The 24,063-nt window shown below is 40.1% G+C and overlaps 1 protein-coding gene and 1 long non-coding RNA gene across 2 annotated transcripts; both read left to right on the top strand.

The window, feature by feature from the left end:
- The first annotated feature begins 677 nt into the window (after window positions 1-677).
- LOC130564006 (uncharacterized) lies at window positions 678-2,884 on the top strand. The gene is made up of 3 exons (XR_008964179.1): window positions 678-1,065; window positions 1,142-1,400; window positions 1,598-2,884. It is a non-coding gene; the product is annotated as an uncharacterized LOC130564006 (long non-coding RNA).
- Window positions 2,885-9,565: 6,681 nt separating this feature from the next.
- Window positions 9,566-23,656, top strand: LOC130564004 (serine/threonine-protein kinase pim-1-like). Its single transcript, XM_057349862.1, has 10 exons — window positions 9,566-10,052; window positions 10,982-11,074; window positions 11,651-11,737; window positions 11,947-12,036; window positions 12,138-12,238; window positions 12,330-12,413; window positions 12,522-12,906; window positions 13,602-13,748; window positions 13,929-14,054; window positions 14,595-23,656. The coding sequence occupies exons 1-9, from the start codon at window positions 10,028-10,030 to the stop codon at window positions 14,015-14,017; spliced, it is 1,101 nt and encodes a 366-aa protein (XP_057205845.1). The 5' UTR covers window positions 9,566-10,027; the 3' UTR covers window positions 14,018-14,054; window positions 14,595-23,656.
- Window positions 23,657-24,063: the final 407 nt, after the last annotated feature.

Genomic DNA, 24,063 nt, shown 5'->3' with positions numbered 1-24,063 from the left:
GTTTTAGCATCATTAAGACGAGTAGATCCTGAAGGAATGGAACTGCGCAGGTTACGCCTTAGGACGTCTCGATGCCAACGTTACAGTGTACCGGCACCCAACTATTTGTGGCACATTGACGGGAATCATAAACTTATTCGGCAAGTGTTAATAATTTATTTGGTAAAGTGAATGAATAATGGTTAGTAATGTCTAGGGTAACGCAGAATCTGAATTTACAGACATAGGGCCAGTTGTATAAATTTAGCTGCTAAATTAAGACTGTGTCTCAACAACTAGTCTCACTGACTAGCAATTAGTTAGGAATTATAAGTCTTACTTTTTAGATTTTAATTAGACCAATCTACCTTTTTAGGTTACTGACATAAAGTTATGACCAGTCTTGAAGAAAAAATTGGATGAATAACTTTGAAGACTAGTCGAAGCAGTTTATGCAACCGGCCCCTAAATAGAATTCTTTGCACATGTCTACAAATGGAAATTCCCATCAGTCACAAAGTTTCCTTTATTATTTAACTTTGTTTAATGCGCTCAGCTACCAATTGTGTTGTAAGAGTCTCATATTCTGATAGATCTGAAAGGATACGCCATGATTTCATGTTATGCTTTTATTGACATAAGTGAATATGTGGTGTAGGAAGGTAAGCCATTGCTCAAAAACTTTCATGTACTGTTGGACTATAGTAAAAAGCATGTTCATTGTTGTACAATGAATTTCATATTTCATATAGTTTTTGTGTGCTTGTCATTTTTAAGTAAATTGGGTATTCATAGTTGTATTCTTAAATTAGTAACTTTAAAGGCTTTAATTTGCAGATGGAGAATTGTTATCCATTGGGGAATTGACGGCTATTCCCGGCTTGTGGTGTACTTAAAAGCTGCTACAAACAACAAGGCTCAAACAATGCTGCAAAGCTTCCTGTCTGCTGTAGACCTACGTATATGGTGTTCCCTCTAGAGTGCGTTCTGATAAGGGGGGAAGATAATGGTTGCCCGCTTCATGACACGAACCAGAGGAATAAACAGACATTCACACATTACAGGAAGAAGTGTACACAACCAGAGGTAGCCTTGTAACCACATTAATTACATTTTCCTTTGCCAAACTGGTTTAAAATGAAGTTTGTTTTTCTTATGTGAGAATTGAGCGGCTGTGGAGAGATGTCTTTGACCAAGTAACAGACCTCTTCTAAACTACCTTTCGTCGGTTGGAAGATGAAGGATGGCTTAATCCGGACCAGGATGTGGACTTGTTTGCCTTGCACTGGTCTTACATGCCTCAAATTCAGAGGCATCTACAAGAATTTCGGAGTGCCTGGAATTGTCACAGTTTAAGATCTGAAGGCAACAGAACTCCTCTGCAGCTTTGGTCAAATCGTGAGAGGGATGACTTAAATCGGGTAATTTTGCAGCGGTTTAACTGCTTTTATGGAAAAGCATGGCCCATTTGTTTCATTTATATTATTTATTCACTGATAAATTGTTTGATACAATGGAAAATCAAAAAGTAGAAATTGAAATTTAAGTATTGACCATTTTTTTAAATTACTGTTTAATTAATCTTCTAAACAATTTATTCATGTTGTTACTGTTGTAGATTGACATTGATGAAGTCAGGGAAGACCTTCAAGGGCAACCAGCAGAAGGTGTTCATGTTCCTGAGTTGGATCTGCCTCGTGGCTTGACTGAAGAAGAGCTGGCAACACTATCAAGCCCGGATGTACCTTTGTCAGAAGCTTTATCTGTCTACATGGACACAGTTCTTGCTGTGAAACAAATGCTTGGTGAATCATAGTCTTTTCTCTTAAAAAGGTTAAAATACTTCAGGAATGTAAATTGTATATGTGCATATCAGACAGACATGTTGTACCGTTGAACAGGAACTCAGACACAGAAACATCTGAAAAAGCATTTCATTAATTTTTTTATGCTTAAACATTTTAAACTTTTCGTGAAACATTGTCAGTATAGCCACTGTTAAAATTGGTTGCAAGATGGACAAAATAAACAGTTATGAATCAATTATTAATGTGTTCACATGTTTTTATTTTAGCTACTGCTTTAGCAATAAACAATTCCTGTGGTATGAACTTGACTGGATAAAATGCATTGTCGCTGAACAACTAACATGCTGTCAAAAAACAACCATAATATTTTTCAAACTTTTTATTTAAACTCCACCCAAATTAAATTTACCTTATTTACTCACCCTCATGCCATCCTAGGTGTACGTGACTTCTTCAGCTAAACACAATTGGAGTAATAACTAAACTTCTGGCTGTTCGTAGCTTTGTAATGCCACTGAATTGTGTTTTATTTTTTGAGGATATCACAAAGCTATGAAATGCTAGAATTTTATTTAATGTTACTCCAATTGTTTTTCGTGAGGAAAGTAAGTTACGTACATCTAGGATGGCATGAAAGTGAGTAAATGATAAGGTAGATTTCATTTATGGTTTAACAATTCCTTTAATGCTGCTGTTGAACTATGCTATGCCAAATGTTGGAGCCCACAGTATGCCATTGCTCATGTGTGTTTTGAATGACTCATAATTGGAATGGATAGGTAATTGAAACACAATGTTGCAAGTGTTGCTTCTGGGAATATTTTCTCTGGTGCGTCATGGAGAAATTCGATTTTGGGCTGCTGCAGAAAGCCATGGGGTGGAATGACTGAAGATCCCGACGTAAACTCCAGCACACTCTCCAACGTCAATGGTGAACATTCTCCATCTATAACACGGGTACATATTCAGGTTAACAACTGTACTGTTTGTCACTCCAAACAGGCTGAAAGTCTAGTGGTGGGTATGTTTCACCTTTTCAGTAAATAACTGTTGTAAATAAATTATTCTTCATGTAACTCATTAAAAATGTGGTTCAATCAGGATAAAACCATGCTACCGTGTGATATTTTGAGAAATGCAATGGTTCAGTGTTGACAGCAAAAATGCAAAATTTGGAATAGTATCTCAAATTTAATTTAGTATAAATACTGTTATTTAAGACAAGCAATGACATCTAGCTGCACTCTTATTTTGGAACAGAGATAGAGCTAAGCATGAAAAATAAAATATCCATCAATATTTGTTTGAAATGTCATTTACATTAACCTTATGGAGAAATCACTTCATAAAAGCAATTCGCACTTTTTAAATCTTATTTAAATAAATTGTGAATACAGCAGCTGTGTATACAACTTTTCAAGACAAAATATGTAAAAAAAGATTTGTAAATACCTTCAACATCAATGATCCAGTCTCTCCAGAAGCACAAGGTCCTGGTCTCTAGTTCTCTTTTATAGGTGTCTTGATCTGACAGGTTTACTCCAAAAAGTGATGTCAGGTCTGATGATCTCAGTGGTTTTTTGTCTTCAACAAATATGGTGCGGAACAGATCTGTCTGTGTCTGCATTTCTTGAAGAAGTCAAGTGTGTTAAAACCATCAAGAAACCTGTGGAAAAACATGTATAATCTACAGAGAACAAGTTATAAAAACAGTTTTAATGAACAAGAAAGTTGTTGATACTACGTACTGTTGCAGTGCAACATTGCATCTCCCATCAACATAATACTCAACAGCTGACTGTACCAGCATGTCCCTCTGCTTAAGGGTACCAATGGATCTGAAGGCTCCAATAATGGACAGGCAATCTTCTGCGATTTCAATGGCAGCTTTGGCTTCTGGAACAGTTTTAGCTTCTTTTATCTGAAAAAACATAAACATAACATACAAACAGTCCTGTTGCATCTACAACACAAAAAAACATTGTTTTAATAAGGGTACTCTCCCTGCACTTCCAAATTTTGCTCACTGCAGTTTAAGAAAAATACTTACTTTGCAAAGCATTTCTTTAAAGGTCTCATCATCTACTTCATCCAAGGATGCAGGAGGAGTGGGTTTACCACAAACCTGGAGAAAGAGCTTTTCTGAAAAGAAATGTGGCCCCATTCCTCCATGAATATACAAACTGATATCACTTGTGATATCTGCCTGTAGAGACCTTTATGCAAAGCTGTAAAGAAAATAACCATAATATTTAATACTACAATACTTTGTATTTAACGTTATGAACCCATTTAAAATAAGACGGAGCTTAATACATGTCTTTTGGTATTCAGTTAAAGAGCACACCCTTTAAACCTTTAGTTCAAATGCTTACCTTCAGTGTCAAGCCGCAACCTCTTACTATTTTCAGGGCCCTCAAATATGCTAGACTGTTGGACAGCCGTAAGGAGCAATCTGAGATACTCTCTAGTTGGACCACCACCGTCCACAGCACCCTCTGATGCTTTTGTATCATCAACAAAAATTACGTCCAGTCTTGCTCCGGGGTTAAATCGGCGCCGACTAAAAGCCCGAATTGTGCTTCGCATTATGTTGTGGGTGTTGCCTTTGTAATCCCTTACAACATTGATCTGGTTACCAGTGGGATTACTATCATCTATCTTGGCTGAAAGGCAACTCAGTATTGTTTGGAGGTTGGTGCTGGAAAAGAATATGACAAAGAATATGATTATGAATGCAAATGACAAATGATGACAGTATATCAAATGTGATATAGGTATAGAGGGTAACTATGGGTTTACACTTGTACTATAACATTTTAATTCATACTTCTGGACAGTCTTTTCCTGCTCCTGCTCTGCTCTCTCCTGCTCTGATCGAGGGGATAATGATGTCAGATGTTCATAAGAGGTGCTCGATTGATCCAATAGGCTGACAGTCCCAGAATCATAATCATCTTTATCATGGTTGTCATTGCCATCAGGTGTAGGAATGGTCTGCATAAACCAAACAAATTACATAAAACAGTAAATGACAGGCTAAGAAAAATTTGAAATTTTTTTTTTTTTGTAAATTTACCTTTGTCTCTTCAGAGGAAATCCACTGGACATAAAGTGTGGTTGGCCCTCTGATGTTTCTTTCAAAAATGTTTCCACATAGGTCATTTCTAAGTGGTGGTGAGAAGGCTTCCTGAATATGGAACCATTCTGTAGCGTCCTCCACCTCTCCAACAAAGTCAAACAGTGCCTATACTGTATGTTTTGACTATTTCACATTTAAACACAGAAAACCGCATGCCAAAAAAACTTATAAAATAAAATAAACCTTACCAACCTGAATTGATTCACTTAAAATAAATTTCCTGGTCCTCATCAAGCCACTTGGATATTTTACTTTTAGTGGCACACCATGAGCTAGTTCAGGTAAACTCGCCATTCGCAGTCGTCTCTCATCTATAGCCTAAAATGATGTAAGTTTAAAAATCAAACTGTAATAGTAAACAACAAAACAAAATACATTTTTTAGCACTATCACAACACGTAATAAAATAAATTACCAGGACTTTTAATCACTTCCTTTCCCTTATTGCCTAAATTATCTTCTATTAACTATCCAAAGAGCTCAAAAACATGGAATACGAAACACAGTTCTTCTGCAACAGCCTTATCATTTATCAATACACACACTGTATATTATTTACCAGACATGCTATAGGAAAATATAAAGAAAACCTCTACTCTTGTATGATGTTTTGCACACATACATGTCTGTCCAAGTTTATACTAGCTTATTTTCTCAGACAACTCTGAATTAATGCCCTAAAACAATTTTCTCTATGGTGATGCTTTTGTTAGACCTTTCTGCGTCTATTCTGAGATTTTTCACTATTCATCTTCTGAAGTTCCTAAAACAACAAATGACAAAACCAGACATTGAATTATAATGCAGACAGAAACATTACACAGAATGTCATCAGAGGATGTCTGTTTTAAAGTTTACCATACATACTTTGGCTTGATCTGCTATCAAAGACTGATAATATTCCTCATCCTGCTCCTCACGAATTCTCCGCTATTCACTTAAGGATTCCTGACAATATTTTGAGACAATATAATGTCATGAATGTCAGTCCCCCATAGACTGCAGCGTGAGGTTGCGTTGCAGTCTTTGGGGGAGTCAGAAAGTGTTGTGGAAAAATTTCAGTCTTGTAGTTCAAAAAATCTCTCAGAGAAGGTCCGGATGTCGAGGAGTTAACTTTATTTGCTCGAGCCAAACAAAGTGAGATGTTCAAAGTCATCTAAAAACCAAGTGTTTTCAGTCTACAGTTATAGTAAAACTTCTGAAAGGTGGTCCTCTCCAAAACCAATCAGGTATTTTCTCGTTATCTCTTATTTTTATTAACCAATTGTTAATTGTCTGCCACCAATAAGTCCCAGGTAACAAGGTACGTATCTAATGGTGGTACGCTGGTTATTACATCATTTTTAAAATAATTTGCATACAATGGTTACTACACGAGACCACCAAACAAGCCATGGTCTCCATACGAGACGGCGTGGCGTCCGTGCGTAATCATGGTTACTTGTAGACAGTGGAAAATCCCCTGGTTTTAGAGAGAACACAACAGGCTTCAAACTTTAGGCCTCTAAAAACATCACTGGATTTTACCTTGTTACATTGTGCTCAAATGTGCTTTAAACATGCATAAAGTGACATTAAGTGCATTTATATGAACAATCATTGGTTACAGGTACAGATTGTGTCATTAAATCATCAATTCTTCTTCAAATAATCAAATTATCATCATAAACCTACTTATATGTAATTATTCTTATTGACTATGATTTCAGAACAACCCATCTATGTACTAATGTTCCTATGAATACTTCTCAATACTTTTTAGGTATTTTATCAAGTGCATTTATAACTGTGGTGAAAAACAGTGCTCAATACATGTAAAAAACATTGAAATGTGCCTAGAAATTACACAATAAAAGCTCCCGCGGGACTCAACAAAAATATCTTAATCTGTGTTCCGAAGATAAACGGAGGTCCTAGGGTTGTCGAACGACTTGAGGGTGAGTTCATGACAGAATTTATTTTTTTGTGGCAGATGATCCTTTTAAAGACACTCTAAAGAGCATCTACCTAACCTGTGCCAAATAAATGTGGATGATCCACAAGACCACGCTCTTCTTCAGTTCAGTGAACATTATATACAAAAAGTAGCAAAATTAAAAATAATATAGGCTCTTTTTCAACATAAGTGTTTTGAAATGCAAATATTGTGAACATATAAACTGAAATTATGTCAGAAAAAAATGTTGATAGCATGACAGGCTCTTAGCAATGCAAACGTGAGAGTTTACCGTGTCTGGTATTTCATCTGTTAAATCGATGAACAGTTGGTCAGTATTTTCCTCAGTGGGTGACTGCATGATGAATGAATCACTGTCTGATGTATGTTCATTTTGTTGTTCGTTCTCTAATGTTGGTGGCAGGTGATTGGAACATTCAGTCCTTGGCCTTTAAAACCATGAAATTAAAGTTTGTTTTCCTAATAAGAAACTGAATTCTAAAGATTATGAAGATTATTTATGACCAGTCAATGTTCTCCATACCTGCAGCTCTCAATGTGAACCTTAATTTCATTGAAATTGAACTTTTTTTCACAGTTAAGACATCTCTCCATTGGCCCAACCATGGGAGATTGGCAGACAACCTTAAAAATTAAAAGAGCAATCTCAGAAGTTTAGATAACATTTAGTTATGTAATTTTTTTTAACATTAGATAAAAATAAATGTAAATACATTATGAAAAAAACTATTGTATTGCCTAAAATGTATTAAGCATAGAATTTAGCAAATAAGTAATTTACTGTATTAAAAAAAACTTACAGAACTGGAGAGATCTACGTCTTTTTGCATCGGACGTATGTAGATGACAGCATGTCCCATATTTTCTTTCAGAGTCTTAATTGTGTATCCTGTGTTTGGGCAAGGCAAAACCAACAGCTTCCTAGATCGGGTCATGCCTGATGTTTTTAAAATCTCAAATCCATAAATTTATGGGTAGGGGTATGGCTTTATTGTCCCAAATAGGTTGGTATCATTTTTTTATTTTAATAAATAGGCCTATACAACTTGACACTTATGTTATTATTACGTAATGCACAACAATACTGGGGTGTAAGTAGTATTTGCCACTAATTAAAACTACTATTTCCACTTAATCCAAAGAAAATACAGCTATTTTTACTTAGTGTAAATTGAATTGATTGCTTTTTAAAATGAGTGTAAATAGAATCAATCCGTTTCTATGGGCTGCTATACGTAGGTCATCTGCCATATTGGAACCGCTGGAACGGCTATATGCAGATATATTAACGCAGAGGGCAGCATACGTCTGGGAATTGTGGGAAACAAACGACTAATCAGCTGCGCTACGGTTAACATACTGCTGGTCACCCCCTACACTGAGCAGACACCGTCACCGAGACGATCCTGTACTGGGAAAGCAAGACCTCGGAGGAGAGGGGCGTATCTTTATACTGGATACAAGCTAAAGCTAAATGAAAAAGCGCAAAATATAGTGACAAAGTTGCTTCGTTGGCAACATTTGTTCTGAGAGCGCGTGCGTGTGAGAGACTAGGCCAGGAGAGGTAGAGCGTCTTACTAAAACCGTATCTACATCGTACCCGAGCGGTGTAACGTGACATGCCTCGTTATATGTCTTAACAATGGCATACGTTATATGTGAACATAAAAAAATCGCGTACATGCATTCAACAACATTTAAGACAGACTATAAGCAATTTTTCTTACCGTCCACGGCGTTATTATGTCCTTGCGTTCCAGACGGAGTTGCTGTTCGGTCTGGGACACTGGACTGAGAACCACGACCCACTTTGCTGGCAAGTTGTCTTAAAATATTAGCAATGCCAGCCATGGTACTTGCATAATATTTAACGCACAGTAAAAAAAATCTCTCAGGTGCAAGGTATTAAAGTGGCGCCACAAAAGCGGAACAAAGCTTGATCTCTCACTGTCCAATGACAGTGCGTGTTACATTTACGAGTGAGAGAGGGTTTGGCGCTTCAAATTGAAGCGGAAGCTGATTGGTTGCCCCCGTATGTTCCCACGTGTGTACTGTCCAATGGCATTTTTTGACTCGATTGACAAATGGATAAAGAAAAGCATTTGGCAAAACGAAAAAGAAAAGCAATTGGCAAATAGAGAGAGAAAAGCATTTGGCAAATGCTTTTTTAAAAAGCGATTTAAAATGTGCATTTAAAATGTGCACAATAAAACTTTATTTTTTTACGTTTTAAAGCATGAATTAAATACACAGTTTTAAATGTGTATATTTATTTATACACTTAAAATTATTTTTTTAATTTAACGTTTTATAGTTCAATTAAACTACATTTTAAAACACAAATTAAATAAACCATTTTAAATAAGTCTATTAATTTCTCAATTTGAAAAGTTGTTTATTTGTTAACATTTTTATGTTTTAATTACTTAATTGATCAATTGATTCTTCATTTTATTGCTAATCGGCATTCTCGGTCCTCCATATTCTCGGTCCTCCATACGATACTCAGATGAAACCGATGACGTGTTCCACACAAACCGAGGCCTCGTTTGTCATTGGTCACGTGATTCCTTCGTTAACAACACAAGCCTTGAATCGAGGCTTCATCTGGCACGCCCATTTTTGCTCGACACAAGCTCCGAAGCCTATAGCTTCAAATGCCACATCACTAGATACGGGTTTCGAACAAGCCTTGAATCGAGGAAAAGTGCCCATCACTATCTAATGCATCTATTCTTATTATTATACACGTGGCATTGTTTTTTTTTCAAGTTTGTCCGGTCGGGCAAGTAAAATTCTCCCTCACTTGCCCGTACAAAACATTCACTTGTCCCGGACAAGCGTTAATGTCAAGGCTGACAAGAACGTCGAACGATTGTGGCGTCATGAAGCTGAAATCAGCTGAAGCTGATTAGATCGGTAAGAGCGCAGTCTTAGTGACAGCAGTCCAGTTGTGAAGACGCTTCTGATATCTTCGGTGAAAAACCAGAGATAGAAACTCTTAACAACTCTTGAACGCGAAGCAGACGTTAAATATTTGTTTAACTCTTCGGCGTTTATTGTTTTATAAGTGTTTAAAGTCTCTCAGAGATCGTTTAAACTCGGTTTGTTGGTTTGTAAACAACTGAGACGACTGACGACATGATGTTTTCAACGACTGAAAACGGTAAGATCAACCTTTTAAAGTCTTCAAAACACGATCAATTCCCATATTAGACTTGTAATGTAGTATAACAGCTGTAATATAATCGTGCTTTGACGGTTGGTTTTTATGTCTGTTTGCTGTTATTTGATGTATAAGCACAATTATTGCACGTAACGTTACACTAAGTTACACAAGTTGTATCTGCAGCACCATCACTAACTTTTACACAAATTACATTTCTCCATCATTTCAGCAGTATCAGATTTGTATTTAGCATGGCGCTAACAACGCCAAGGTCGTGGGTTCGATCCCAGGGGATTGCACATATTTAGAAACAAAATGTGTAGGATAATGTAATGTAAGTCGCTTTGGATAAAAGCGTCTGCCAAATGCTTAAATGTAAATGTATTTTCTGTCTGTTGATCAGTGTGATTCCCAGTCTTTTTTTTATTTGTCTCATCACATTTAATTTGGGTGTTTAGGACTTCGCAGTCGTTTCTATTATGGCCATTTCATAGTGATTTCTTCTTTATTAAGAACATATTTAAGTTATTGCATGACACATTTTCTTCATTGAGTAAATACCTGTAATATATTTACAGGTTTTATTCCAGGTGACTATTTGCAGAAGATTAAATGTAATCACAAGAATTTGTGGCAATTATTTGAGGAATGAGGAACACAAAACAGTATAGCAATTATTCAGAATGATTGTCAACTCCCTGAAACAGACTTAAAAATTGCCTTAATCACAATTATTTATAGGACAATTATTTATCAGCCACAAACCAGCATTAAAACATACCTAACCCAGCATATGCTGTGTTTTTCAACAGGGAAACAACATTAAAAACCTGATTTTTAGGGGGACCTTAAGAATGACATTTTTTTGTTAAAATTCAGTATTATTTTGCAGTGTCTAACCTGTTGAATTTTTTATTTCTATGCAGAAGGTGTAGAGACTGTTATCGAGGAGCTCTGCAGACTCACGCAGTCCCTCAGTATCGATGATGTCCCAGAACCCATGGAGATAACTCCTGCAGGTAGGTCTACTGTTAATCTACTGTCAGACAACAATCTGCGATGGGAAATAATTGTATTAGAACCATCATTTCAAATATAAAGGATGTTTGTAGAGTTGGAATGAAATTATTTCTTTCATACCTTGTATGTTACAAAAGTTATGGTTATCTGCAGTCGGCAGATTTAATAAAAACAGATTTAAAGAGAATGAAAATAAAAGCACAACAGTCAAGTATCACAAGTAAAAGTCATTTTACTGTGGTAAAGACTCATTTTAGTCACTGAACATGTTGAAAAAGACACACAATGGTCAATTTGAAATCAAGGAACGCAACATTTGAACATTAACTGTATATCAGTTTATTATGATATTCAATATATTTCACTTATTTAACTCATTTTCTGTTTGTATACAAACCTATTATAAGTTATATACAGTTTGTTTACCATATGTGATGACTGTAGGTAAAACTAACCCACTTTAGCCCAACTTTACCAAGATTAATAGTTATTGTATGAATAAGTAATGATTAATGTTAGTGAATGTCCATGAAGTAATAAATGGCTCATGATGAATTTTCTCTTTGAATGTGAAGATGAAGCTGTCGCAGGACCGTCAGGAATAAATCCAGCACCTCGTCCTGTTGATCGAGTGCCAAGACCTCTCTCGCCAGCTCCTGAAGGTACATCTCCTGTTCATATTACTTTGAATAAAACAGTATTACTTACTGGAATATGAGTATGTATAAAATACTCATTTACATTAGTTTTTGAACCATCATTTAAGGAATACGTGTATAGTTTATTCATGTATGTAACGATGATCAAGTAATGATTCATGTCAGTGAAGTATTTAGTTGTTCATTATGGACTTTCTTTCTGTACTGTAAAGGAGAAGAAAATGGTGAAGCTGTCCCAGGACCAATGATAGTAAATCCAGCACCCCGTCCCATTCCCTTTCCATACAGATATCTCATTGATCGTGAGTCTACTGCCCTCTTGTCTTTTTTTTACTGTTGCCACATTTTTCATTCCGATAAGTCGGCGTGTATGTTTACATTCTTATTGTGTTTGTTTTTTCAGAACGTGTCACCTCCCGGTATTATGTGTTACCGGAAGTGGTGCTTGAACATGGACAAGATGCAATGGTTTTCGCTGCGATGCGTAGAGTTGATGGACGGCAGGTAACACTTTACTGGACCACGTGTCCTCTTGCAAATCAATATCAAGTGTTTTGATCTAAACACACAGACTGAATGAAATTCACTTTTGCAGGTGGTGCTCAAATGTGTTCCTGTAGATCTTACTAATGAATTTGCTTCATCTCTGCTGTGGTCAACATCATATAGATGCTATGTGGTAAGTGTTGAGTAGGTTCAGTTATATAAAACATAGTTATTAACAACAACCACTTATGTAGTAAAGAGTGATTGAGATGAAAGTTCTCTCTCTGTATGCTTTCTCTAGTCAAGGTGTCGTGAGCCTGTATTTAAGGAAATAGCAGTGATGTTGGACATGCAAGTGACTCCACCGTGCCCTCACGTGATACACATGCTCGACTGGTTTGAGTTTCCCGACGGATACATGCTCGTCCTCGAGAGGTTGTCGGAACCCTGGGTGAGGATGGATCGATTTGTCCAAGAGAACGGTGGTGAGCTGAGCGAAACAGTCGCTCGACGCATGGTTCGCCAGTTGCTGGAGACTTTTGATTTCTTCACTCGCCACAGAGTGATGCATGGTGGCATCTCTTCAGAAAAAGTCATGATTAACAGAGACACCCTGAGGCTGAAGGTCATTGGCTTTGGTAGAAGCAGTCCCAGCATCGTTTATGATATGGAGGGTACGCAAGCAAGTAAGTAAATCCTACTGTCATGTCATAATGTGGAATTGTCAAAATTATAGAACATTTGTGAAAGTGAAGTGACACGCACAAAATCACCGGTGTTAAATGTCCACTGCTGGTGTATGTATGAGGTGTATGAACAGACACTGAGGCAGTGTTGGATCTGCTCTTTTTAGTGTTAAAGGTTGAATTGTTGTGATGATTATAATCAGTAGTCATGACTAGGGCCAGACACTTTTTTTAACTTTTTTTTTGGGTGATGCCCTTCTTTTTTTTTTTAGTTCCATTTTAGACGTTTCAAATATTAAATAATTTGTGGTCAGTCTCATTAAAATCCATCATAGGAACAGCGCATCCCAGTAATGTGCGCGAGTGATGTGTTTATACTTGTCAATGACGAGCGCTAAAATCTGCAGAGATCTGCAGGCTTGGATTCCGTACGGCCTTAGTGATGACACAACTGATGTAAAGCAAGCACAAATACAATACGTCTTTGGGTTCAGTCTCTTAATCTGTTATAACGAGACACTTCAGACAACGTAAAACATTATTAAAACAAGTGTTGGGTGTAAAAGTTATTCATGTAAGCACGTAAACCGGTGATTTTGCTGTGTGAATTGACTCGGATGATTTGTCTCTCATTGATGACTTCTGCTTATGATGTGGATCAATTGTTGTGCTAAACGATGATCATCTCTTTGTAGGTCAGCCATTTTATGAGAACGCCCGTTATCGACATGAATGCAACACTCACCACCTTTATACTATGTGTTGTTTCATCCACGTGATGTTTAATTTAATGATACGTGAGGATCACCTGACAGTCTTGAGAACCCGTGGAATATCTAGAGGTGAGTGCAAATCACTAACTCAACCATATAAAATATAACACTGTCAGTGGCGTAAACTTCAGAAGCCTACGGATGATGTCATAAACAGCTAAAGCACTAGAGTACGGATGATATTTTCAAAAAGTCATTGTTATCGTGACTTGTTTTAATAAAATTATATCTCTTCTCTTCTTTAAACAGAATGCATAGACTTCTATATAGTCTGCATAGGCTGGTATAATAAGGATCTTAGGGATCTCCAAAATCATCCCTGGATAACACGAGATTAGCCCCACAAATTGGGCAATGAGTCGTCAGATGACACGGGTAGGATTTGTTCAATTTTAACTGTTTTTATAGTGAGGGATGTCTAAAGCAATCCGGTTGTTATCGCAGAATAACCCATGACAGACTGATCTTGATCTTGTATCTAGAGCTGTTACTATTGATTATTTTGGTAATTGAATTATCTGGTAATCTAATGATTTTTATCCAGTAATCGAGGTAAACACAGACTTAAAGGAATAGTTCACCCAGATATGAAAATGCTGTCATAATTAACTCATACTCATGTTGTCCTAGCTGTATTTGACTTTCTTTCTTTGGCCGAACACAATCAGAGTAATACATTTAATCACATTTTTACTTGCACTGTCATTTGTTAGCTGCATACAGTATTTCAAAGTTCTTTTGGGATGAGCTACTTTACTCAATTCACTGTTGTTGTTTTTTTGGCATTTCTTGGTTTCACATCAGTTTTACAAAAAAGTAACACCACAGTGAACAACATGATCCTTTTTTAGCTATTTCGTTCACAGCACAATATCATGTAAATATCATGCTGATTTCTATTTTTCTCTTTTGCAGATTGATGGAGCACACAACCAGTAGGAAAGACTAAGGATCAATAGACACAGGTAAGTTAACAGGTAAGTAATAAAGTTTGTCTGTAACACAGTAACACTTATTTTAAGTAATTTATGTAAGTTGTTGGTCAGCCCTGTTGAAGAAAAACAGCATATGCTGTGTTAGGTATGTTTTGCTGATGGTTTAAGCTGGTCACATGCTGGTCTTAGCTGGTCGTGTTTATTGTTTATTTAGATCCCTATTAGCTTCCACAGAGTGGTTGCTAGTCTTCCTGGGGTCCACAACCATTACAGACATTGATAATATCGAAGAAAAAAAAACATCTAAACAAAAAGAAACAAAAATACAGTACACTTAAACATATCAACAATAGCAGTAGCAACACGTAGAATGTACACCTACGTATAAATAACAGAGATGGCAAAAGTACACACATCCTTTACTTAAGTAGAAGTACAGATACTCATGTTTAAAAGTACTCAAGTAAAAGTTGAAGTACTGACTAAACTTGTTTACTCAAGTAAAAGTATAAAGTATGGGCTCTAAAATGTACTTAAGTAAAAAGTAGCCAATACTACTACCTGTTTTAGAGTCACGCTCGTACCTCACAACTGAACTACCATTATGTAGAACACAAGCATAAAAAAGACTGATGGAATAAATCTATTTGCCACTACCTAGGTAGTGGAAAAAAACACAAATTTATAATACAATTATGATGTAAGATAAGAGTGTAAAGGACAAGCGTATTGATAATAATTGTGACAGAATTCCCTTTGTCTCAAGTTCTCAACCATAATTTTAGCTATTCTTTGTGTTGCCTTCCGCCTTGGTCCGTGGCAGCTTCTTAGACTACTAGCCTATGTCTGCGATGCGTAATAGCCAGGAAATGACTGTTTGGTACTGTGATTGTCAAAACATTTTATAACAGAATTTCACTGCTTTCAATTTTAGATTAACTGTCCCTTTAAATTTTAAGCACAGACCATTCATGGACATATCATTATACAAAGGTTGTAGACACTTGGGAGATCTTGTCAAAAAGAGAAAACTGAGAAATAAAGAGATAATTAATTAGGCAAGTCAATTTACTTGGTAACCATTACTGTTTTTCTCGATTGGTTAAACACATTTCTTGAAATTATGCCTCGCTTTAAAATATTAAATGTTTAGCCTCTTACATTGTACGTTACACTCGTTCAACATTAAAACTGATGTCAGTGTTGCTAGATTAGGTGGATGATTTCCAGCCCAAAGGCTCACTAAAACCTACTCACTCCAACAAAAACCAGCCCAAAATTTTAACTTCCAAAATAATGTGATAGTATTTTATTGCAATGTCAATCAACGTTGATAAGGATCGTTTTTTATTTCCTTATAATTTTAATCATGACAAGATGAAAAAATATAATAAAAATCAGGAAAATAGATCAAACAGATCAAACAAGGCAAATGCATTAAGAAAATTAGAAAATAAGACTAATAGGATATGTCCAGAAACCACTTCAAATGGCAATCAGGAAATTAGCGCATTTTTGTGCAAAAGTGCCCACTATAATTAGTTCATCGGAAAGCATCGCAATGAGCAGGTATTTTTCACTCGTTCATGAACTTAACGCACACACCACGATAGCAAAAAATATGCAATTCATACATACTAATGAACAACAATAATGCGCTTACCTTAACGAGCTGCCTTAACTTCTGAAAGAACTACAGTACATCTTTCGTGAAGTATATGTTTGTAGAACATGCGAATAGCTAAATTACATATTTAAAATCTGGTCCTTTCGCGCTAAAAAACCCTACCATTCACGAGTCACCACATGATGCAGAATATCACGCTCGAGATCTGAGAACAGTTACTCCATCTTCTTTGATTTGATTGGTCACCGCTTTGCTCTGTAAACAGTAACTCCCGCCTTCTTACATTTGATTGGCTAGTGGCCACCTCACACAGCGCTTCGGCTTTTAGGCAGACCTATCATTAGGTTGAAAAAGTCACGCAATGACAAGAAATAATATTGATTGTGCATCAAATACAGATTAAAACTAAAGTAACGAGCCTGGTTTGAAAAAGTAAGAAGTAGAAAGTACAGGTATTTGCGTAAAAATGTAAGAAGTGAAAGTAAAAAGTCGTCAGAAAAATAAATAGTGGAGTAAAGTACTGATACCAGAAAAATCTACTTAAGTACAGTAACGAAGTATTTGTACTTCGTTACTTCCCATCTCTGATAAATAATCATATCTACACACTAGTACTCTTTTGAATATTTATAGGGACATTATTCTACGCAACAGAACCACAATAAAATACAGTCTTTCAACCAATTAGTTTGTGGGCATGGTAAATAAGTTGATCCTTACTCACTTGACGTGTCAAATAATCATGTCTTGAGTCCCACATGAACAAGCTTTTTAAAGAAGACACAAGGAGTGTGATGCTTTTATACCTTATAAAAATATACCACCAGTTATAAGTGTAGTTTAACCTTAACCGGCAGCCACGATAACTTTTTATGCATGTCACTAATATTGGTCCGGAAAGTACAATGAAGCACAAGCCTAGCTGCTCTATTCTGAACCATCTGAAGTTTTTCTCTGATGAACTTGACCATAACAAAGGGCAGTACTCAAGATGCGATAAAACTAGTGACTCTACCACATTTTTTAAAAGTGAATACGGAATAAATGCTGAAAATTCCTGGCCACCGCTATGCCTTTTCCCTTGTGTGCCGAGCAAAATAACGATACTGACGCAGTAACTGTAACAACAGGCCCCGGAGGGTGATTTATTCACACAAAGTGCAGAGTGACAAAACAGTGGGGAAAATGTCCGTCCGTGTGTCTTCAGGTGCGCTCCGGGGGTGATGTGCGGATTGTGTAGGTGTCAGTGAGTAAAGTTGAGGTAGCTGGTTGTCAGCCGCTGGTCTCTAGACAAAGACAAAAACACAACATTCTTTTCATCCGAAGTCGGAGCTTACCCTCTTCTCCTGGTGCTGACGACCGGCAGGTGCGTGGCTCTGATTGCCGGCTGATTGCGCAATGGGAGACTCGCCACACTGACCCCCCCACAAAGCGTCGTCCTAGTACGGTGGGTGAGCCTCCACGGGGAAAGGGTTGTTTGCCGGGGAGGAGGAGGGTTTGTCCCTGACCAGGATGTCCAGCCTGACCACATCCTCGACAGACCGTCGGTGTTGCCGTTGGCGGCCCCTGCCCAATGTACTACCTGAAAGTGGAAGTCCTAGTGCACTTGGAACCACATGGTCACTCGGGCGTTGGTTTCTTTAGCTTTGGACATCCATTGTAGCGGGGCATGGTCGTGACCAAGGAGAAGCTCCATCCTAGCAGATAGTAGCGGCGCTCCAGGACTGCCCACTTAATGGCAAGGTCCTCCTTCTCCACCGTGGCGTATCGGTATTTAGCCGGTGTGATCTTCCGACTGATGTAGAAGCATTTTACAGCAGAAGTCAACAGAAGCGCTTAAGTGTAATTGATTAATATTGTCTTTTTGAGTTTAAGCGCAGTGTCATAGCTTTGTTTACCTCCGCCGTGTCAAGTGTTGAAGTCGCGTTTGTTCTCATGCTGGTTTTGCTTGTTATTGTGAGATTTTGAAGGCGTGTCCAACTCCAGGAAGGGTATTTAAACTGTGCTCTCGGCCCAGTCAGTGGGAGAAGCATTTTAAAGCAGAAGTCAACAGAAGCGCGTAAGTGTAATTGATTAATATTGTCTTATTGAGTTTAAGCGCAGTGTCGTAGCTTTGTTTACCTCTGCCGTGTCACGTGTTGAAGTCGCGTTTGTTCTCGTGCTGGTTTCACTTGTTATTGTGAGATTTTGAAGGTGTGTCCTGCTGAATTCAGTTGCGTGATTCAGACGGGTATTTAAGTGCGATTAACCACCGCGTGCAGCCCTCACCGTGTGAAGACCGAGGAGCGTAAAGACCATCGACTCTACCTGTGCGACTCTACCGAGCAAGGACACAGACAAGGCACTTGAGTATTAACTTTTTGCACTTCTATTTATTCTCTTCTTGTTATTTGTCTTGTATATTTCTTATTCCCCGCTTTTGAATATGTGTTTTCAAATCCCTACTGTTACTACAACTCGTAAATCACCGGTATCACGTAGAAGGCCACGCAATGCTAATGCTAATAATCTGCGCACTCTTTCAACGTCCACAACTACCTCAATTACATTTCCCATTGGCTTAAGGAACTGCCAATCTGCTGTAAACAAAGCAGATTTCATCACAGCTATTGCTAAACACTCTGGTCTTTCTCTTTTAGCACTTACTGAAACCTTGATCAAGCCAGAGGACACTGCCACACCGGCTGCTCTCTCAAATAACTACACTATCTCCCACAGCCCACGCCTATCAGGGAGGGGTGGAGGAACAGGTCTACTTATCCAAAATGACTGGAAGTTCAAACAGCTGGCACCCTCGTGTGACAACACCTCCTTCGAGTCACATGCTGTTACTATCATCCACCCTGTTAAAACTCATGTTGTGGTACTTGGTGGTACTTGGAGACTTCAACATCCACCTTGAAAAACCACAGGCTGCCGACTTCAACAACCTGACTGCGTCGTTTGACCTCAAGCGAGTTCCCACTTCAGCAACCCATAAGTCTGGTAATCAACTTGATCTTATCTACACACGACACTGCTCCACTCATCACTCCCAGGTCACCGCGCTGCACACGTCGGATCATTTCCTCATCACTCTTGATCTCGACCTAACTTTTCCAGACACTACACATGCTTGGTCACATTCCGGCGCAACCTACGATCACTTTCTCCCTCCCGCTTATCCTCTGCGGTCTCCGCCACGCTCCCTCCCTCTGAACAGCTCTCTCTCTCTTGGATACTAACAGTGCCACCGACACTCTTTGCTCCACACTAACCTCCTGCTTAGACAACCTATGCCCTCTAACATCCAGGCCCGTGCATCGCCATCTGCCCCCTGGTTATCTGATGTTCTCCATGAACATCGCGCCACGCTCAGCTCTGCTGAGAGAAAGTGGCGCAAATCTAAAGAACCCGCTGACCTCGGTCTCTATCAGTCTCTCCTCTCTTCTTTCTCTGCTGATGTCTCCTCTGCGAAAAACTCAGTACTACCACGCTAAAATCAACAACTCGCCTGACTCTCGTACTCTCTTTAAAACCTTCTCTGCTCTTCTTTGCCCTCCTGCCCCCTCACCTCCATTCGACTTAACAGCTGATGATTTTGCATCTTTCTTCGTAAAGAAAACGAACACCATCAGCAGTCAGTTCCCTGTGCCGCCACCTCTTGTTCACGCCCAAAATCTCGACACATGCTCGTTCCCCTCTTTCTCTCTCCTGTCTCAAGATGATGTCTCCAAGGTCATGTCTTCTAACCACCCAACTACCTGCCCGCTAGATCCCATCCCCACTCATCTCCTCCAGGCCATCTCTCCATCGGTTGCTCCCGCTCTGACCCACATTATCAAGTTGTCTCTCACCACTGGTACATTTCCCACAGTCTTCAAAAAGGCCCATATTACCCCGCTACTGAAGAAACCCACTCTTAATAGAATAGAATGAGAATAGAATGAGCTTTATTGGCCAAGTATGTTTCCACATACGAGGAATTTGTTATAGTGACAGAAGCTCCACAGTGCAACAGAAAGACAGCAACAGGACAGAACACAGATGATAATAATAATAATAATATACAATAATATAGAAATAGGCAATGTACAAAACAGCAAAAACACAATATACAATATAGACAATTATGTATGTACAGGTCTGATATGTGCAAATTTGGTGAATAAATAATGTAAAATAGAGTTGTGTGTTCCGCGTTTAATGTCAAGTGTTCATAAGATGGCTTGCCTGAGGGAAGAAACTGTGCCTGTGTCTGGTCGTTCTGGTGCTCAGTGCTCTGTAACGTCGACCAGACGGTAACAGTTCAAAAGGGAGTGTGCTGGGTGTGAGGGGTCCAGAGTGATTTTAAAGTGAAAGTGAAGTGAAGTGAAAGTGACCTATTAGTCAGATATGGTGACCCATACCCGAAATGTGATTTAACCCATTCAGAGAGTAGTGAACACACGCACAGCAAATCGTGAACACACGTACACCCGGAGCAGTGGGCAGCTATCACTGCAGCACCCGGGGAGCAAGTAGGGGTAAGGTGCCTTGCTCAAGGGCACCTCAGTCGTTACCCGCCGGCCCTGGGAATAGAACCGGCAACCTTCTGGTCACGAGTCCGACTCTCTAACCATTAGGCCACGACTGCCCCAAAAGGGCTTTACCAGCCCTTTGCTCATTCTGGATGAGTACAGTTCTTGGAGAGTGGGGCTGGTTGTACCAATGATACGCTCAGCAGTCCGGACTACCCTCTGTAGTCTTCTGAGATCAGATTTGGTAGCTGAGCTGAACCAGACAGTTATAGAAGTGCAGAGGATGGATTCGATGATGGCAGAGTAGAACTGTTTCAGCAACTCCTGTGGCAGGTTGAACTTCCTCAGCTGGCAAAGGAAGTACAGCCTCTGCTGGGCCTTTTTAACAATAGAGTCAATGTGAGTGTCCCACTTCAGATCCTGAGAAATTGTGGTGCCCAGGAATCTGAATGACTCCACTGCAGTCACAGTGCTGTTCATGATGGTGAGTTTGGGGAGAACAGGGGGCTTTCTCCTGAAGTCCACGATCATCTCCACAGTTTTAAGCGTAATCCTGCACTGTTAGAGAACTACCGACCGGTATCACTCCTACCCTTCATGGCTAAAACTTTTGAACGGGTGGTATGTAACCAGCTCTCATCCTTTCTCACCCAGAACAACCACCTGGACACCAACCAGTCTGGTTTCAAGAGCGGTCATTCCACTGAGACTGCGCTGCTCTCAGTCATTGAAGCCCTGAGACTGACAAGAGCTGCCTCTAACTCATCTGTACTTATCCTACTGGATCTGTCTGCTGCCTTTGACACCGTTAACCACCACATCCTCCTGTCGACCCTCAAGGCTATGGGTGTCTCTGGAGTGGTGCTACAATGGTTCAGGTCTTACCTCACAATTTAGAGTATCCTGGAGAGGTCTCTGAGCCCCAACATCTAGACACAGGGGTGCCTCAGGGCTCAGTGCTTGGTCCGTTGCTATTTTCTATATACACGACATCCCTAGGCTCTGTCATTCGGAAACATGGCTTTTCCTATCACTGCTATGCGGATGATACACAACTCCACCTGTCATTTCAGCCTGACGATCCAACTGTTTCTGCATGAATTTCAGCATGCCTAGCTGACATCTCGCTCTGGATGAATGACCATCACCTGCAGCTGAACCTTGCTAAAACAGAACTGCTTGTAATCCCGGACGACACAAAGAGTCATCACAACTTCTCCATTCAACTGGGCTCATCAACCATCACATCTTCCAGAACGGACAGAAACCTGGGAGTGGTGATAGACGATCAGCTTAACTTCACTGATCATGTTGCCAGCACCACCTGGTCCTGTAGATTCATCCTCTACAATATTAGGAAAATTAGGAAATTCTCCCACCTCGGTCTGGGAGAGCACTGCACCCAGGCCAGTGTCGGAAGCATCAGTCTGGAGGATGAAGGGGCAGTCAAAGTCAGATGCGTGCAGCACGGGGAAGGAGGACAGGGCCTTCTTCAACATCTGGAATGCTTTTTCCGTCTCCGGGGTCCACTTCGTCTTCTTTGGCTGCCCCTTTTTGGTCAGGTCGGTCAGGCGACTGGCTAGGGAAGAGAAGTTAGAGATGAAACACCGGTAATAGCCTGCCAGCCCCAGAAAGGCAAGTACCTAGGTCTTGTTGATGGGTCGGGGGGCGTTCCGGATCGCTTCCATCTTCTTACTTTGGGGCTGGATTAGCCCCCGGCCAATCCAGAAACCCAGGTACTGTGCCTCGGCGAGTCCCAGATGGCATTTTTTAGGGTTCGCCATCAGGCGGGCCGGTCATACAATTGTCGTTGATGCGTCAATGCGGTTCCTCATCTCCTGTATATGCCCGATGACGTTGCGATGGGGAGCCGATTGTTGCTCCCAGGCCCCTCGAGCCGCAACAGGCCGCGGGGTTGCCGGCCGAACAGGAGTTCGAATGGTGTAAAGCTGGTGGAGGCCTGGGGTACTTCGCGAACGCCAAAGAGCTCATAGGGTAACATAAGGTCCCAGTCGCGCCCATCCTCTGTCACCATGCTTCGAAACATCCTCTTCAGCGTTTGGTTAAACTGTTCCACCAATCCGTCAGTTTGGGGGTGATAGACGGACGTTCTGAGCTGCTTGACTTTGAGGAGGTGGCAGAGGTCTGCCATCAGCCGGGACATGAATGAAGTTCCCTGGTCAGTCAGGATCTCTGAGGGGATGCCCACTCGGCTGAAGAACAGGAACAGTTCTTTGGCGATGTTCTTGGCCCTGGCTTTTCGGAGGGGTATGGCCTTAAGGATACCTGGTGGTGTAATCTACAACGACCAAGATGTGTTCATGGCCTTGGGCAGACTTCGGTAACGGGCTCACCAGATCCATCCTAATGCGCTCGAAGGGCACCTCAATAATGGGCAGAGGGAAGCGGTGCAGTAACAGTAACAACAGGCCCCGGAGGGTGTGATTTATTCACACAAAGTGCAGAGTGACAAAACCGTAGGGAAAATGTCTGTCCCCTGGTGAGTGTGTCTTCAGGTGCGCTCTGGGGGTGATGCGCGGATTGTGTAGGTGTCAGTGAGACGTGAGGTGTAGAGTTGAAGTAGCTGGTCGTCAGCCGCTGGTCTTTAGACAGAGAGAAAAACACAACGTTAGAGAGTCTTTTCATCTGGAGTCGAAGCTCACCCTCTTCTCCTGTTCCCCAGCTTTTATCCTCTTCGTCAATGGGGAACAGGTGCTGACGACCAGCAGGTGCGCGGCTCTGATTGCCGGCGTTTCCACGGCGATGCTGATTGCAGTATGGGAAACCCGCCACACATGGTACTTACTATATGATCTATATGTTTGGACCAGGGGCCCGTTCTTCGTACCTAGCTAACTCAGTTAGCTGGATTTGATTGTTGACGATTTCGCATGATCTTGGATTGTTCGGTGTGGCAAGGGGGGCGTGGTCCAGCGAGGTCTGGGGAGAAAGGGATGGGAGATCGGCGGGAAAGAAGTATGGCAAGGGATGATCATAAACACCTGTCTCTCGTTTCAGTGATTGGCGAGAGGAGACTAAAAGCCAACATGAGCGGAGGACAGAAAAAGAGAGAAGCCAGACGATACCGGGCGAGAGACCGAGAGAGCTGGAGCGAGAGAGACCCAGGCTAAACCGGGAGTTTCGGTGATTGTGCCAGGAGGCCGAGTTACATATTATTTCCTTTTGCTTTGCGTTCTTTTTTATTTATTTGAAATAAACCTCTTACCAGCTAAGCCGAAAAAGCCTCATGTTGGCTTTTATTCTCCTCTCGCCAATCACTGAAACGAGAGACAGGTGTTTATGATCATCCCTTGCCGTACTTC

Source organism: Triplophysa rosa, linkage group LG13 (assembly GCF_024868665.1).
Source record: "Triplophysa rosa linkage group LG13, Trosa_1v2, whole genome shotgun sequence".
NCBI lineage: Eukaryota > Metazoa > Chordata > Actinopteri > Cypriniformes > Nemacheilidae > Triplophysa > Triplophysa rosa.
Note: the sequence above shows the minus strand (reverse complement) of the source record. Positions and strands in the feature narration are given on the sequence as shown.